Consider the following 15,083-nt stretch of genomic DNA (forward strand, 5'->3'; position numbering starts at 1 on the left):
AAATAGATGGAACATCTGATGCTGACGTTGGTGACGTCTCGCTGTTTTGTTCCTCAAGTCCAAAGCCATGGGTCGCAGGGCCTCCCCTCTGCTTCTCTGCCTCCCTCCTCATACACAAATATCCCTCAATCTCCTGTTTGTCTCTCTCCTCCTGCACCCCCCTCACCCTTCCTTCTCCTCCCATCTTGATAATGCAGCTCTTTTCTTTGTCACTGGGTGGAGGGCTGCCCTGAACCAACATTGTGCCCTATGCTGGCTGTAGTGGGGGGCCCTATTGTGTGTGAAGGAATGGCGAGTTAACACCCATGTCTGAACTCTCTCAATGGCTGCATTGTGTCTGAATCTTCCTCCGGCTCGCTGGGCTACTCCCGTTGCTCCTTCCATTATATGATGAAAACACGCACATTACTGCAAACTTAAATTCCCTAGCAAACTATCCCATGACTGGCTATAACTGTGTTAATAGTTTTCCAGGAGAACACACCGAGCGGAGTCTCTCTGTAGCCAAGTTTGATAGAAACTAGGGCCAGTGTGTGCAGGTTATTCGGGGAGGCTCCTTCAATTCTTATTTTTTAAAGAAAAGAACAAAGAAGCACAAAGGATTATAGCGTATTAGCATGATAACAGGTTTCAGAATACTTTTGTAATATTTCTACATGCATATCGGTACTGTTGTTAATAATTCCTCGCGGTTAAGGTTAATGTAAATGATTTTAACGTGAAAAATTCATATTTGTGCATAACATTTTAGAAAAACGAACAGAAATTGATGCTTCTGTCTTTCATACAGCATGTTGAGAATTTTTATTTGTTTCTGTACAGCAGTGGGAGCCTTGGGGCGGGTTACAAAAGAGCAAGTTGGCGTTTTCTTCCCACGTATTTTTAATCAAAGTGTTAGTGTTTGCATTTGCATTTGCATTGAGCAGAGGGATGCTGAATGCCAAAGGTGAGATTTTGAAAAACACTCTCTATTTTCCCTTTTTCAGATGGAAACAAGGGTGGGTGGTTGGAAGGCTGGATAAAGGCTGCTGGATGACTGAACTCAGAGACCCGGCGCAGCTCATCATCATTGCCATGGGCTCTTGTCTTCTTCCTCTCCTCCTGTGGCTTGTACCTCCATCCAGGGGTCCAGCAGAGCCAGTGAAGCCCAGGCGGGGAGCTAGTGAGTGGGCCGGGAAGGATGGAGAAGGTCCCCAAAGGCTCAGATCACCTCTGGAGCTACCGGCATGCAGGAGAAATCAATATGAAACAGAAAACCTTCACAGCTCTGAGTGGGGTTTCCTGTGTTTTAAGTGTGTGGCCTACGGGCCTGCAGACCTCCAAAAGACAGGTCCTGTGTGGTTCTCTCAGCTGCAGCCCTGGCTCCTTGGACTGGACCTCAGTCCCAATCTCCACTGGCTGTGTGTGTGGTTCTGCTGAAGGGGATTTCTCCCCAAATAATACCCAATGCCCAGAACGTTGAAAGACTGCCAAGAGGGATGCTCCTTTCTCTTGCCTTTTTTTTCCATCATAAGATTGACGTATCCCCCCAACCTTCTGCCTCGGGCTGATAAAAAAAAAACACACACACACACAGTTCGGGAGCTCTACTTTTGACTCATTCTCCATCCTCGACTCGCCCGTTGTTTATTCCCCCAACTAGTTTTTACATTTGACAAAGAGACAGATCTTTATTTTCTCTACCACTCGCTTGGCTTGCTGTTACTATGGTGAGCTGTAGACACGTGTCTGTTCAAACAAGAAATACTGGCACACGAAGTATGAGCTTTGAGTATGATCTTTTTTTTTTCTCCATGATGTCTATTATTCAATTTCAGACTGTTTAAAAAAAAACTGACTGAACAGCAAAGAGGGCTGGAGATCATAGAGCAGAGAGACCTTGTAGTGGAGATGGTAAAATGGCAAGTATCTCTCTTTAGCACTTCACATTTTCCACTCTATGAACTACTCTGAATGTGCTGTCATTACATCACACATTGCCTAAAATAGCCTGTGACAGGGAGAGATGGTAACTCGGCATCCTTTGAGGCCGATTTAGGATTACAGCTGTGAAAAAAAAGAGGTGTTTCTTTAATTATAAGATGCCATTCGTGCTTTCAATCTCTACTCTTGCTGTATAATTCTTATCTACATCACAGAGCCGTGTGTGTGTGTGTAAATGGACTGTATATGTTTGGCCTTGAGTGTTTGAGCTGCGAGCAGCAGCAGCAGTGTGCACCCACATCTCCCAAACTGCTGTCGTCGTCACAGTAATGCAGCGTGGTTGTTTCCATCCAGATGGGCACAGCTTCAGACAAAATGGCCGCCAGTCTTTCCCTCTGCCAAAAAATGGCGAGTGCATCCCCGTTGTCTGCCATCTGTGCGTCGGTTAGCTGTTGTCGTTGAATGCAAATCAAGGCTAATTGCATTTGCATAACCTCCGAACATCACGTCATCGGCATGAGCTGGTAATTGATCCTAAGAAGGCGCGCGTTGGCGACGAGCGAGCAGGAGCGAAGTGATGTTTTAAAGCGTACTCCATGCCGTTTGTTTTTGGGTTTTTGGGGGGGGTGGGGGGGGGGGGGGGAGTTTCTTTCAAGGTGCGAGCATTCGCACCCAGAAATGTGTTTGATAGGTGTTCGGTCCGTGCTAGATCAACTGTCTAGACATACTGTGCCATATGGTGCGCTTGCTTGCATGTGATTCCCTCGCATGCAAATGTGACACTGTACAAAAGATTAAGCTTTTGTACAGTGGGGGGCTTTGTTTAATCAGATTGCGCTCTGTCACGCATGCACACTCGCAGTTGGTTGTTTTTTGGGGTTTTTTACACACAGACATACATAATGCACAGATGAAAGCATTAAGCAAACAGAGAGGCTCAGACATGCACACAGACTCTAATTAAGTAGGGATCCATAGGCCCAACAAACTCCAGACACACAGACCATAATAGTCTCATTTTCATGCACATGGGTGTCTGGTTACCATGGCACTGAACAAATCATGGGGTGACTGATTTTGCTAGAAAAGAGCTGCAGATGAAAAATATAAATAGGCCGCAGCACAAAAATTGCCGCCTGAAGACTGGCGGATTGTAGCTTTGAAGTATCGCATGAAAAACGGGAGACGACTCAGCTGCACCTATTTGAGACTTTGGAAATGCACCTTTTTATAAAATTGGGGGGTGGGGGGTGGGGGGTACAGAATGCGTTTGATCCCGTAACCATGCATAATAGCATTCAGCACAGCTCCTCGCAGCCGCTTTGTGTAAATGAACATGTCACGTTTTCTGTATTACAGTTACGGCACTGCGTCATTGTGTAGTCGCATCTGATCGAGCAGGTCTTGTTTTTCGGTGTTGGGGGGTTGTGGTGGTGGGGCCGTTAATTCAAGCGACAATGCGGCGCTCGCATTTGCATTTGCCCATCAAGGCAGCTGCTGCTGCGCCAGTACAGTTAGGTCTACTGTGGGCAGCAAAATGGCGGTCACGCAAATCATAGGGTCTGTCTGCTGGTCGTGGGAGCTGAGGAGAGGAGAGGGAGGAGGCGTGGGGGTGGGTTGGGGTTGGTTGGGGTGGGGGAGATTTTGGGGTGTCTGGTTTGGGAGAGGGTTGTGGGGTCTAGACTGTGGGATGGGATTGACGGGGTGTGCACAGGAGGGGAAGATGGAGTTGGGGCGGGGGTGTAAGTGGAGAGGTTATTATTTGATGAGGGGGGCGTCTGGTTTTAGGAGAAACCATTAATGAGACACTGGAGGGTGGCGGTGGGGGGAGTTTAGTTTGTCTGCATTTGTGCAGATTTGTCTGCATTTCGGCCATTTGCATAGAACGGCGAGGGTGCCCATATGCTGCGCGGCGAGGCAAATTCAGTCACAGTCTTTTGAAGGTCTCCCTCGCGTGATCACACGAGAGAAGAGAGTGTTGCGCCCGTTCGTGTTCAGCGGTCACATTATTTGTGGGAGAGCAGCAGACGCGCGCTCAGAGCCCGTTTCTCACAAAAAACACGTAAACACCCCTACTACACAGGAGCCTCGTGTTCGTTGCATCACCGTTTCTGTCCAGCCAATGTGGAGCTGCTTTCAGCCAATGACAAACGGCAAAGAGTCAGGAAGAGGAAAGAAAGGCGAGGCGAGTCATGAGTTTACCCTTGATGCGCTGGAGAAGAGGGAACAAGCAAAACAGAGGGATGCAGAGGATAGTGGGAAGGGGAATGGCGACACGAGACCAGCGCTTTGCAAGATAGCGGACCGAGTTTCATGGTGAAAGAATACAGACGTTTATTAGAAATATACATGATCGCTGTGCTGTGCTGAACAAAAGGGTTTTTTGTGTGTGTGTGCCAGTCAGACTGATCAATTTGAGAGGGAAGAAGGGAAAAGGAAAGCTCGCCACCCCCCCATAGTATGCACTGAGCTGTGAAGACAGTGCATGAGGCCCACAAATGTCAGACAGTCAGACACAGATACAATACTGATCTCCATAATTACCTGTATGAATACAGCCGTGTTTAAAGTGTGATTGTCCTCAGTGCTGGAGGTCTGAGCTCGGAGCGTGGGAATCTAGCGAGCAGATATGCAGAACAGTCGGCTGCCGGCGAGACAGCCTCGGGAGCATGAATGCTGTCGTAGCAGGTGAAAGAGGACCCTAGAGTTCATGGGTCAAAGCCAGTGAAGGGGTTGTCTGGTTCATGACTGTGTGTGTGTGTGTAGGGCCTCTCTGGTTGTTGTCTGGGTCTTGCAAGATGCAAATGAAGTTTTGAGACTGTTTGATAAGCACTGCTGTCTATTATTAGCTCAGTGTGGTTGTTCAGAGAGGACTGGGCGTAGACTTGGACAAGCGCTCCTTCATCATCTTGTAGTCACAGCAGAGTAGCAGACAGGCAGATAGACAGGCCGCCTAAAGTCAGACCTCCCCTGCTGAAAGTGTGATTGTGTTGTCTGGAAGCCTTTTCTCTCCACATCTCTGCTCTCTGGGACATTTCTTCTCTGAGTGACATGTTGGTCTCAGGCTCTCCAGTGTGGTGCCTGTCTTTGTTTCTTGCTGACTGACTGCAGCTTTGTACCAAGACTCCACATTTCCATGATGAAGGAAATCCAGAGTCCTCTGGTTTAGACCGTTTATTCACATGCCAGGTTTACACCGTTTTGTTACTATTCTGTTAACAAAATGGGAAAGGCTGACGATAATGTAAAGAGTAAGTCAATGTTATCTTTAGTTATTACCCAAAAAATGACAGTTATCTGGGCAGTTTTCACCTAAAGCAGCGGTCCCCAACCCCCGGGCCTCGGACGAGTACCGGTCCGTGAGTCGTTTGGTACCGGGCCGCGAGAGTTGAGGCTCAGGTGTGAAATGTATAGTTTTCAGGGTTTTTATCGGTTTTCAGCGTTATTATGTTATCGTTTTTATCGTTAACTCAGTTTTCCTGGGTCTTTTCACGTGTGTTTTAAATAAATCTTCTTTTTTTCGGTACCGGTACTAGTTTTATTTTGTTGTATTTATCCGCGACACCTTAAAGGCCGGTCCGTGAAAATAATGTCGGGCATAAACCGGTCCGTGGAGACCGCTGACCTAAAGGATATGCTGGTAATAATGTAAAGGACTTCTACATGACAGTCTTTTTTTCTTTCAACATTTTCAGCTTTAAGGACACTTAAATTAACATATTTACATCTTAGAAATGTTATATCCTGCCCTTAATTATTATAATACATATTTATTCAGTTGATTTAATGCAATATTTAGATTCACATCATCTGACCTGTCTTTTGAATTGATGGTTCTATAAAGTATTTCATGTACATAAAAATCCTAGAATTTTTTTCTTCATTATTGTCCAAAACTATGAAAAAAAAACCAGTGAAATGTTTTCTGATTTAAAAGAACATCTACAATGTCCATGTTAAAAATTTGTATTAATCCAGATCTGATTAGTCCCCTAAAAAACTGTATTTACTGTTGTTAGATTAACACTTGCCAAAAACCAGTGACCAGCTGATGATGAAAATTGCAACTATATACAGATCATTAAATTCACCTGTTCAGCTGCTCATTAACACAATAATCAAATCAGCCAATCATATGGCAGCAACTTGGTCCATTTAGGAATTTCGATGTAGTCAAGACAAGCTGTAGAAGTTTAAACCGAACATCAGAATGGGGGAGATGCTTGTTGGTGCCAGACAGCCTGCTCTGAGTATTTCAGAAACTGTTGATCTACTGGGATTTTCCCACACAGCCATCTCTAGGGTTTACAGAGAATGGTCTGACAAAGAGAAATATCAAGTGAGCTGCAGTTCTCTGGGTGAAAATGCCTTGTTTATGCCAGATGTCATACTGCTTTGAGCTGATAGGAAGGTAAGAGTAAGTTAATAACTTTTTACAACCTTGCATATCTTGTCTGATGAGTCTGTCTATTTTTGCCATGACATTCGGATGGTAGAGTCAGAATTTGGTGTAAACCACAAGCATGGATCATGTGATAGTCTAGGGGATATTTCCATGGCACAACTTAGACCCCTTAATACCAACTGAGCATCATTTTAAAAAACATTCATGGACTACCTGACTGTTTCCAGCAGGATAACGCATCATGTCACAAAACTAAATCATCTCAATCTGGTTTCTTGAACATAATGAGTTCACTGCACTCAGATGGCCTCCACAGTCAACAGATCTCAATCTAATAGTTTGATGCTATTATGTAAATATAGATCAACATATCTCAGGAATATTTCCAGCACCTTGTTGAATCTATGCCACCCAGAGTGATGGCAGTTCTGAAGGAAAAAGACAACCCTCTACTAGCAAGGTGCACCTAACAAAGTGGCCGGTGAAGGTAGATGTGAATTTATAAAAATGTACATCTTCATTAAGAACTAATTGTGCTAAACCCTCTCAGCCTGGTCCTGTGCAAGCTCATAGGAGCACATATCTTGGCGTGATGCGTTCGTTGTGCGACTAAAGGTGCGTTACTTATGGTATCTCTTTAAGAGAGACAGCATTACCTCATCAGGAGATGTGTAAAGGAAGGAAGTGAGTGAATGGGTGTAGGAGCGCAATGCTAACTCTCTCCATTCCTTTATGTTTGGGGATCCAGGCTTCATTAGCTCTACAGAAAGGGACAGCTCCCTCCCAGTCCCCTCAATAGACCCATAGACCTGTCTCTGGCAGAGGCTCTGGCTCAGTGGGGAGTGTGTGTGTGTGTGTGTGTGTGTTTGCATGTGCTTTTCTGATCCATTGACACACCACTCATAGTTTCTCAGTCATGCCCAAAGGAAGCCTGGCATGGACACTTTTAGACTCTCTCGCTCTCTCTTTGTCCCTCACTCTTGTTCTCCCTCACATTATTGTCTGCTTCACAATTTTTTTTTACTCCTCTCACAGAACTGGACATTCAGTGAAGAGCCATATGCTGTACAGGATACAGACTGTTTTATTTGTCACATTTTCATTTGAATCAGTTAGTGTTATCTTTTTTTTAATACTTATATACATATTTCTGATTTTGCATGAAGCTTCTACCGTAAAAAAGGGGCAAGAATATTTAAAGTTTTACATATTAATGCCTGCATTAATCATTCCTTTATCTTCTTTCATTTTTATGCTAAAATCCATTCATTACTTTTATTGACAGTATTGGGATTCTGTTGGAAAGTATTCTTCCATGTACTTGCATGTTCTGTGGAGGGGGTCTGACCACAACAGTGGTCTCTGTCTGGTTAAGGCATAGGCTAAAACACCCTCAGCCATGTGACATAGATTTTTCCCATTCTTTTACCTTATTTTCCTCTATATTAACAGCGGCCACAAAAATCTACCTTAAAAAACGATATCTCTGTATCCAACTAAATTTAATTCTAATTAGAGTAGCTTACCTTGTCAAACTGCTTTATACTGTCAGCTGGGTCAAGCACACTGACGAATGTGATGCAGTTTGTAAAACAGCATGAATAAAAATCTAGAAACACAGAAATGCAGTGATTTCCCTCTACAGTTAGCACTGCACGTCTTTTTTTCCCCATCCGGCAAAGTGTGCAGGCAGCTATTCGGGGTCCTCGCCTAGTGAGAGCCAGGAGACATGTATATCCATATATATATATATATATATATATATATATATATATATATAGGCAAACGTGCTGGATGGTGGTGGGATGTCAGACATGATTAGCATGAGCAGCTGCCATCGCTTCTTCATTTCATTGTTGCGGTGCTGCATTAATGAGCCAACTGCGCATTAGACTGTCTGTGATACACACATATGTACGCTCACACTCAAAAAGGTGTCATAAAGAAAGAAAACTGAGAGAAAGCACACATTTTAATTTGAAACACTAACCTCTGGGCTCACGTCATTCATTGGCTCGGCGAAATGAGGCAACAATGATTAAGGCTTGGCGTTCATGTTCAGCTTACCTGCTGGTGATTAGTTACTCTTTACATATTAATTTCTGGTGGACTTTAGGGTCATTTAGTGGTTCAAGACGCAAGTGAAAGTAGAGTGAGGGAAACTTTGTTATACCTGGGGAGAAATGCAAGCTTTTACTCAGAAATAGAAGAGAGGGAGGAGGAATGAGAGTACGACACTGTACTTGTCCTGGTTTGTGGTTCCAGAGGGATAGAGACACTTTTGCATTTCCCTGCAAAATGCGATAGGATGAGCCCTTCAAACACACACGCACGCAAGTACGCATGCAAACACACACACCTTGTTCCCCGCTTCTAAGTGAACCAGGACGAGATTTCTGCAGCTTTGTTGTTGAGGCAACAGGAAACTTATTGCCCTAGATTTAAAGCAAACCTCCTGCATGCTTGCAGCAGCTAACCGTTAACACACTTTTCATGAATTCATCTCAAAACTGTCCTCGTCACAGATTCATGTCCCCCTTTTTTGCCACCAATTCTTAATTATAAGCAGCATGCTCGACACTCTGAAAACTTCATGTGTGTATATTCGCGTCTTCACACGTAACAGACAGCCCCTGACCTCTGACCTCGTCCTGCTGCGATGCTTTCATTCCCATAGGCTGAGGCTACTCGCACACTCACTCACACCGCTGGCTCTATTGGGTTAGCTGTCACTCGGCCACCCATTCAGGGCTCAGTCACGGCCACTTAGAGCGCAGCAGACTCGGGGATTCAGACGAGCTGTGATCCAATGACATGTATTTATAATGAGGGGGCTGCAGGGACGTCTTTGTTGGACGGACACAATGTCAGCATTAGGGTGTGTGTGTGTGTGTCGGGGAAGGTGGGGTTGAATATAGAAAGCAGGGAACTAGAGGGAGAGAGTCCACTTTACACCTACCCACACATACACCCTCCTCATCCAAATGCAGGCTTTTTCTCTATTTATGCCTCTGTTACTTTATCCACTCTGTCACACACACACACAAACACACACATTCACTCCGTCTCTGTGGAAGAAGATTTAACTCTTTTCCGTGAGAACATCCTTTAAAGGGTGACCTTGTTCTTGGGAAAACAGGAAGAATTTGGGGAAAAGTGTGTTCTGCACATAGGAGAGGTTGGAGAAGTTGAATGTCAGAGCTGGCATTTAGTGTTTTTGACCAAGTTAAGCCTCAGATGTTCTCAAAGGCAAGCTCTCGTGACGCCAGAGCTGAACATTTTGTCAAACGCGATAAATCAGCATTACGTGCTTTTGCTGATATGAGGTTTGCACGCTTGCTACTCGAAGACGCTCTTCTTTTGAAGTTTTCACAGCGGTGTCGTCTGAATTCTCTGATTGATTAAAATAAACTTTGATAAACATAAGACACGAGAGTTAAAACTCTTCCCCTCTGCAATCAGCCGCATTCATCGCACATCGTTAGGTGTCTCGTGTATTGACCTAAACAACAGCCTATTCTCAAGGTTTGAGGTCAATTCCCAATTACTTCCTAAATGAACTGGTTTTTCTGATAGAGTCAGTGTGACTTAGCAATATACCATGAACATATGCAATGTAATATTATTTTCTAAGTTCTAGAGTTACTTTCTCACAAATACATGAAACCCTTTGTAGTTTTTGTGGATTACAAGACTGTACAAAGGACAGAGGTAGGAGAAACAAAGACAAGCTGGAATATTATGTTAGCATGCCTCTCAGCTGGAAAAAGTCCATCACTTCCTGTGCCTGTCCATCTTTCTATATGCCTCATATTTATATTTTTGGATCCTAGCATAAAGTTGCTGAATCATTTTAAGGATTGCAGTAATGCATTAAGCCCCCATCCTTCGTTCCACAATTTTTACCAATTGCTAATTATAAAAAAGATCAGAGTTGCATTTTAATCACATAAAAGTCAGTCTGATAGCTTTCTCTGGTCGCTCCAGCTCTGATGTCTTTGGCAGGAATGCAGTTATATTCTTCTGTGTGTGTGTCTGTGTGTGTGTGGTTATTGGAGACAGGACTGTAGGCTCCCCTCTGCATACATTATCTGGTTGTTGGGACAGCGTAGGCAGGAGAAGAGCCCTGGAGAGCCCTACAGGCTCAGGAAGGCCCCCTCAATTGCCCAGTGTCTGAAGCCCTGAATCTACGCAGGGACTGCAGTCTAGCTCTGATCGCTTCAGTCATAACTAGCCTCTTCCTCCTCCTCTTCACAGCCCACGCACACCTTGATTTTTCTGCTGCCCCATCAATCTGTACTGAACCAAGACACTAGCATTTCAAATCTATCAAATCTTAAGCGATTTTTGATTTTGCAGAAGGTTTTTGTTGAAAAAATTAACTTTGTGAAAGTGGTGGGTTTCCCATTTGAATTTATGGTAATGATTAAAAGTTTGGACACGTTCAGATTAATTCTCGTTCCTCTGCTTGTTGGTTTTTTTTATGTTCAGACATGACGTTGCAAAAACCAGACGCAAGTGTGTGTGTGTGTGTGTGTGTGTTTAGCATAATTGCAGAGTTCCCTGTTGACTCTGTGCCCTTTTGACGCTCCAGACGTTGGAGGTCAAAGGTGAAGGAGTGCAGACTAGAACACAGACAGATATTAGTAGTCATGAGGAGGGAGTCTCCCCTTCGTCATACCCCGCCCCTTTTTTTTGTTAATGTAGTCCAAATCTGCTTCAACCCTGCCTGTAAAGAAAAATATGACAATTTCACTCTGTCTTTTTATTCCACACCCAGTTTTTATCTCAAATTTCTCATTTCCTCTGTCTTCATCTCCTCTTGCAGATTGACGGCGCAGGAGAAAAATCTGCTTGCGTTTGGCTCAAAGACCGGGCCTGTTCATCCACATCTGTTGTTTTTCTGGTGTACAGCAAAACCTCAGAAACAAAGATTTTGTTGTAATATAACATTGATATTTTAAAAACACCCAAAAAAATTGTTATTTCATTGTCTCTTAAGATGTACTTTATTGCCAACAAGCATCTGGGGTTGAATAAAGAAATGTATTTAAAGCTTTTAAATATATATTGTTTATTGAGAGCCTTGTGTTTTGTTTGCTGTCCACTGCTGTATTTGACGCTGGTCATTCGGCATGAGTATAGAGAAGAATTGGAACTAATTTTTTTAATAAAAAGTCAGATTGATCACACCGCACTTTTATTTTTGTGCCAGTTTTACAATAAAGAGTTTGTGTCTAATGTATATATATATATGTGTGTGTATAAACGCGCTTTCAATAAAGTAACATTAATTTGAACCTCCTATTTCCAGCTTTTTTTTTTATTACTTAGTTTTCATTCTAAATGCACATTTCCCTAAAATATCTAATAAGTCTAATTTGGTCACATATTTTGATAAAGACCAAAAAATGATGGTGAAACTGATTTTTTAACATTCAGTTTATTTTCTCACATTTATTTCATTCATTATCATAAGTCTAGCGCACTTATAGCTATTTACAAAACAACACTACCTCCAGTGTCTTGTTACATAAAGAAATATGCAATAGAGAAAACTCACACAATAACATTTTCACGAAAGTTATTCTGACTTTTTGACAAACGTCAAAAAGTGTTTGGTTTTTTTATTTGATTTGTCTCAATTTGCTGGTTTAGTGCAGAGGAATAAACAGAAATATTAAATCTTTTTGTTTTTACTTTTTAAAAATTATTTTTGTGTAGGCCCACACATGCTATTTGCCATAAAAGACTGGTCTGTTTGTGCCTTTTTAAATCAAACAGTGAATGTAGAATTTCTTTTCTTTTCTTCTAGCTCAGCAAAATTAGGCCTACACCAAACTGTGCTCAGACTCAGAGTGCAGTAGGTCATGAAGATTGAAATATTTGCATTTTAAACAAACTGGCTTTTTGAAGCATTTAAACAAAAAGGGAAAAAAAAGATCGGGTTTTGAAGTTTTTAGCTAAATATCTTTGACATGGTTAAAAAACAAAAACGCTCGCTATACTGTCTACAGCATAGTTTTAATATTACTAACCAGAAAAGCAGGTGTGTTTTTAAATCAAACACAAGGAGCTTAATGGTATATTATAATTCAATTTTTTACTTAAATTTTCAGTAAACTTAAAAAAAAAAAACTACGCTGTTTAGAGATGGGGAAAGGACAGTGAAAGAAATGGTTCTTCTGGTGCTTTTATTTCAGGGAAAGATGCAATGAGAGAGAGAGAAAGAGACTGTGGAGCCGCCATCATCTGAATGAATGCAAATTGGCGCTGCCTCCATCCGGCATCATGCCAAGTATCTATAGCAACCACATCCTCTGACAGCCTCCATCCATCCCTCCCTCCTTCACTCTCTCAGCCTAATTAGTCCTTTATCTTCCCTATACTCTTTTCTTCTGGTGTTTTTTTCCTCCCACTTTCCCAAAAATCTTTGCACAAAGGAGTGTGGACCGAGCTTCCTGCCCGGTTTAAGAAGCGAACCCCTTTTTTAACCTAATTCAGAAAGATGCACAGGAACACAAACACCCAAAAAATCAACCTTAAATAAAATAGGTCATTTATTTCTAGAGACTTCAGTGCCTTTAAATCTCCTCTGAGAGATGATCAGGATTATAATAATTGTCCCCCTTTTTTTCAATTTGTTGGGTCTGTTCTCAGTATTGCGGGTTTTTTTTCCTTCTTTCATGTGTTGCTGCGTTCACGGTCAAGTTCAAAGCGGCAGAGCGGCCTCGGGCGGAGCAGCAGCTCCATCTGACCCAGTACACCTGCTATCTTTAGCCCCAAGAGCCGGGCTGCACCGCCACCTGCTGACCGACGTGTATTCCTGCAGCAGAAGGCGCTCAACCATTCATGGGGAAGCAGCGCCCTCGAGTGGTGATTAAATGTCATTACACGATAAACAGGCGTGAGAAGATCCATAAATATTTGGACAGACTAACATTTGAGTCTGAGTTTGAGTTATTGGATTTGTCACTAATTAGCTAACTCGGTGTTAAACAAGGACAATAAAACTAAATAGCAGCCTAAGGAGATCACTTTTGAAAAACAAGGATATACGTTCCACTATCACTCTATTTTTTTATGAATAAAGACTGTGTGGAGGCCAGGCTGTTTGAATCCGCTGCACCAGTGTTACCAAACGGCCAAGCTGCAGTCAGACAGTAGTTTTTCTTTATGCACAGGCTGTGGTCAGCTGAGCTGCTGCTCTGAGATTTACTGCTCTTTGTGACTTTACACCACTGAATTCAACAAAATGTAAGGAGACGTTTCAGCCATCTTTCCCCAACACTGTTTATACTATCTTTGTTGGTAAAAAGGCTGAATTCAGTAAATGAATCTAAGTATCATCAACTTCAATTCAAGTTCTTAATGTGTCCTAACTCTGACCATGAACACCACAGAAAACAGTCCAACACAGTGCCATACTGTTAATTCACCACACTACAGCAAGCTAGCCTGTTTATCCTGCTCTAAACTGACAGTATTTTAATAATACATAGTTAATAAACCCCAGTTTGTTTTACAGGACGTTTCACAATAAGAAAAGAAATATATCGAATCATGTGGAGTTCCAATATCTGATTTAAGAACATTACATGTTTTACATTTCCAGTTTATCAAATGAAACTGAGCAGACTTACCTTTAAATATAATCTTCCTTCTTCCTCTCCAGTACTGTCTTTCTTACTTCGTCCACGCTGTGAAACAAAGGAGTCGTCTCTTTAGCTAGCGTTGTAAACTGCACAGAAACTGTTTTTGTTATCTGATATTTGATGAGCTGTTAGAAATGTTGCATTTGAAATTACCTGAAACTTAAAAATGTTACCCCACTTAAGCTAGCTCTTCTTCTGTACCAACAGCTAGCTAGATGCTGCAACAACCACAGCTTGGACAAAAACAGCCTTCCAGATCGTTTGGGCCACCTTTTCTCGACAAAGAAACACACAGATGTTAGTGTTGAATTTGTATATGTTTTTACTGTAACTATAAGTAAGTCTAACCCTAATGCCCAATGAGATGGCAGTGCAAGTGAAGGTCATCATTAGGCTAAAAACTTAAATCTATCCGAGAGACAGTAAAAAAAAAAAAATGTAGGATCAACCAAATCATTAACCTGGTTTGTGCTGAAAAAAGAAGAAATGCACTCATCAGCTCATCAACATCAAAATGCCCCAAAGACCAGGGAAGACAACTAAAGTGCATGAAGACAGAATTATTGAATGTTAAGGAAAAACAACAACATCCAATCATGAGACACCTTTGTGAATCATGAATGTAAATACAAAGGGTTTACAACAAGTAAAAACCACTAGTTACACTCAAGAATAGGAAGGTCAGATTATACTTATACAGTTTATCATTATACAAATGATTCAAGTGATTCATTGGTTTCGAAATTTAAATATGCAAGTAACTTAACAGGTTAGGTTGGCTATCAAAATGGGATCTCCCAAGAAGACCAGAATTTATGAATATGTAAATAGTTTAGATTTGAGTCTGTTTTCATCAGGTTTGCACATCACACGTGTTTGAGACCAAAATTAGCTTTTCATAAGCAGGTATAGCTTTTCAATTCACTGTTTAGGTTTTTATAAATCTGCACCGACATCATGCTGACCAGCAAATGTTAAATATCCCCCTAAAAAACCCAAGAAAACTCAGTTTGAGGGGGGGAATTCTTTAATATCAATCCAAACAACACTCCAAGCACAAAAATACATCAGTCTGGGACATTAAACCAAAACTAATGATC

The 15,083-nt window shown here is 42.2% G+C and overlaps 1 protein-coding gene across 6 annotated transcripts in view; it reads left to right on the top strand.

Moving 5' to 3' along the window:
- The window catches only part of LOC146497873 (uncharacterized), a 28,899-nt gene extending 17,271 nt beyond the window's left edge, over positions 1 to 11,628 (top strand). For all 6 annotated transcript variants that reach the window (XR_014870502.1, XR_014870503.1, XR_014870501.1 and 3 more), the window contains 2 exons: positions 987 to 1,901; positions 11,157 to 11,628. Coding sequence is in view for 1 of the 6 variants with exons in the window: in XM_085139548.1 (XP_084995674.1) it covers positions 987 to 1,036 (50 nt within the window). In the remaining 5 variants the exon portion in view is untranslated. The remainder of the gene's footprint in view (positions 1 to 986; positions 1,902 to 11,156) is intronic.
- The last annotated feature ends 3,455 nt before the right edge of the window (positions 11,629 to 15,083 follow it).

The sequence above is a fragment of the Neolamprologus multifasciatus genome, chromosome 18, assembly GCF_963576455.1.
Source record: "Neolamprologus multifasciatus chromosome 18, fNeoMul1.2, whole genome shotgun sequence".
In the NCBI taxonomy this organism is placed as follows: Eukaryota; Metazoa; Chordata; class Actinopteri; order Cichliformes; family Cichlidae; genus Neolamprologus; species Neolamprologus multifasciatus.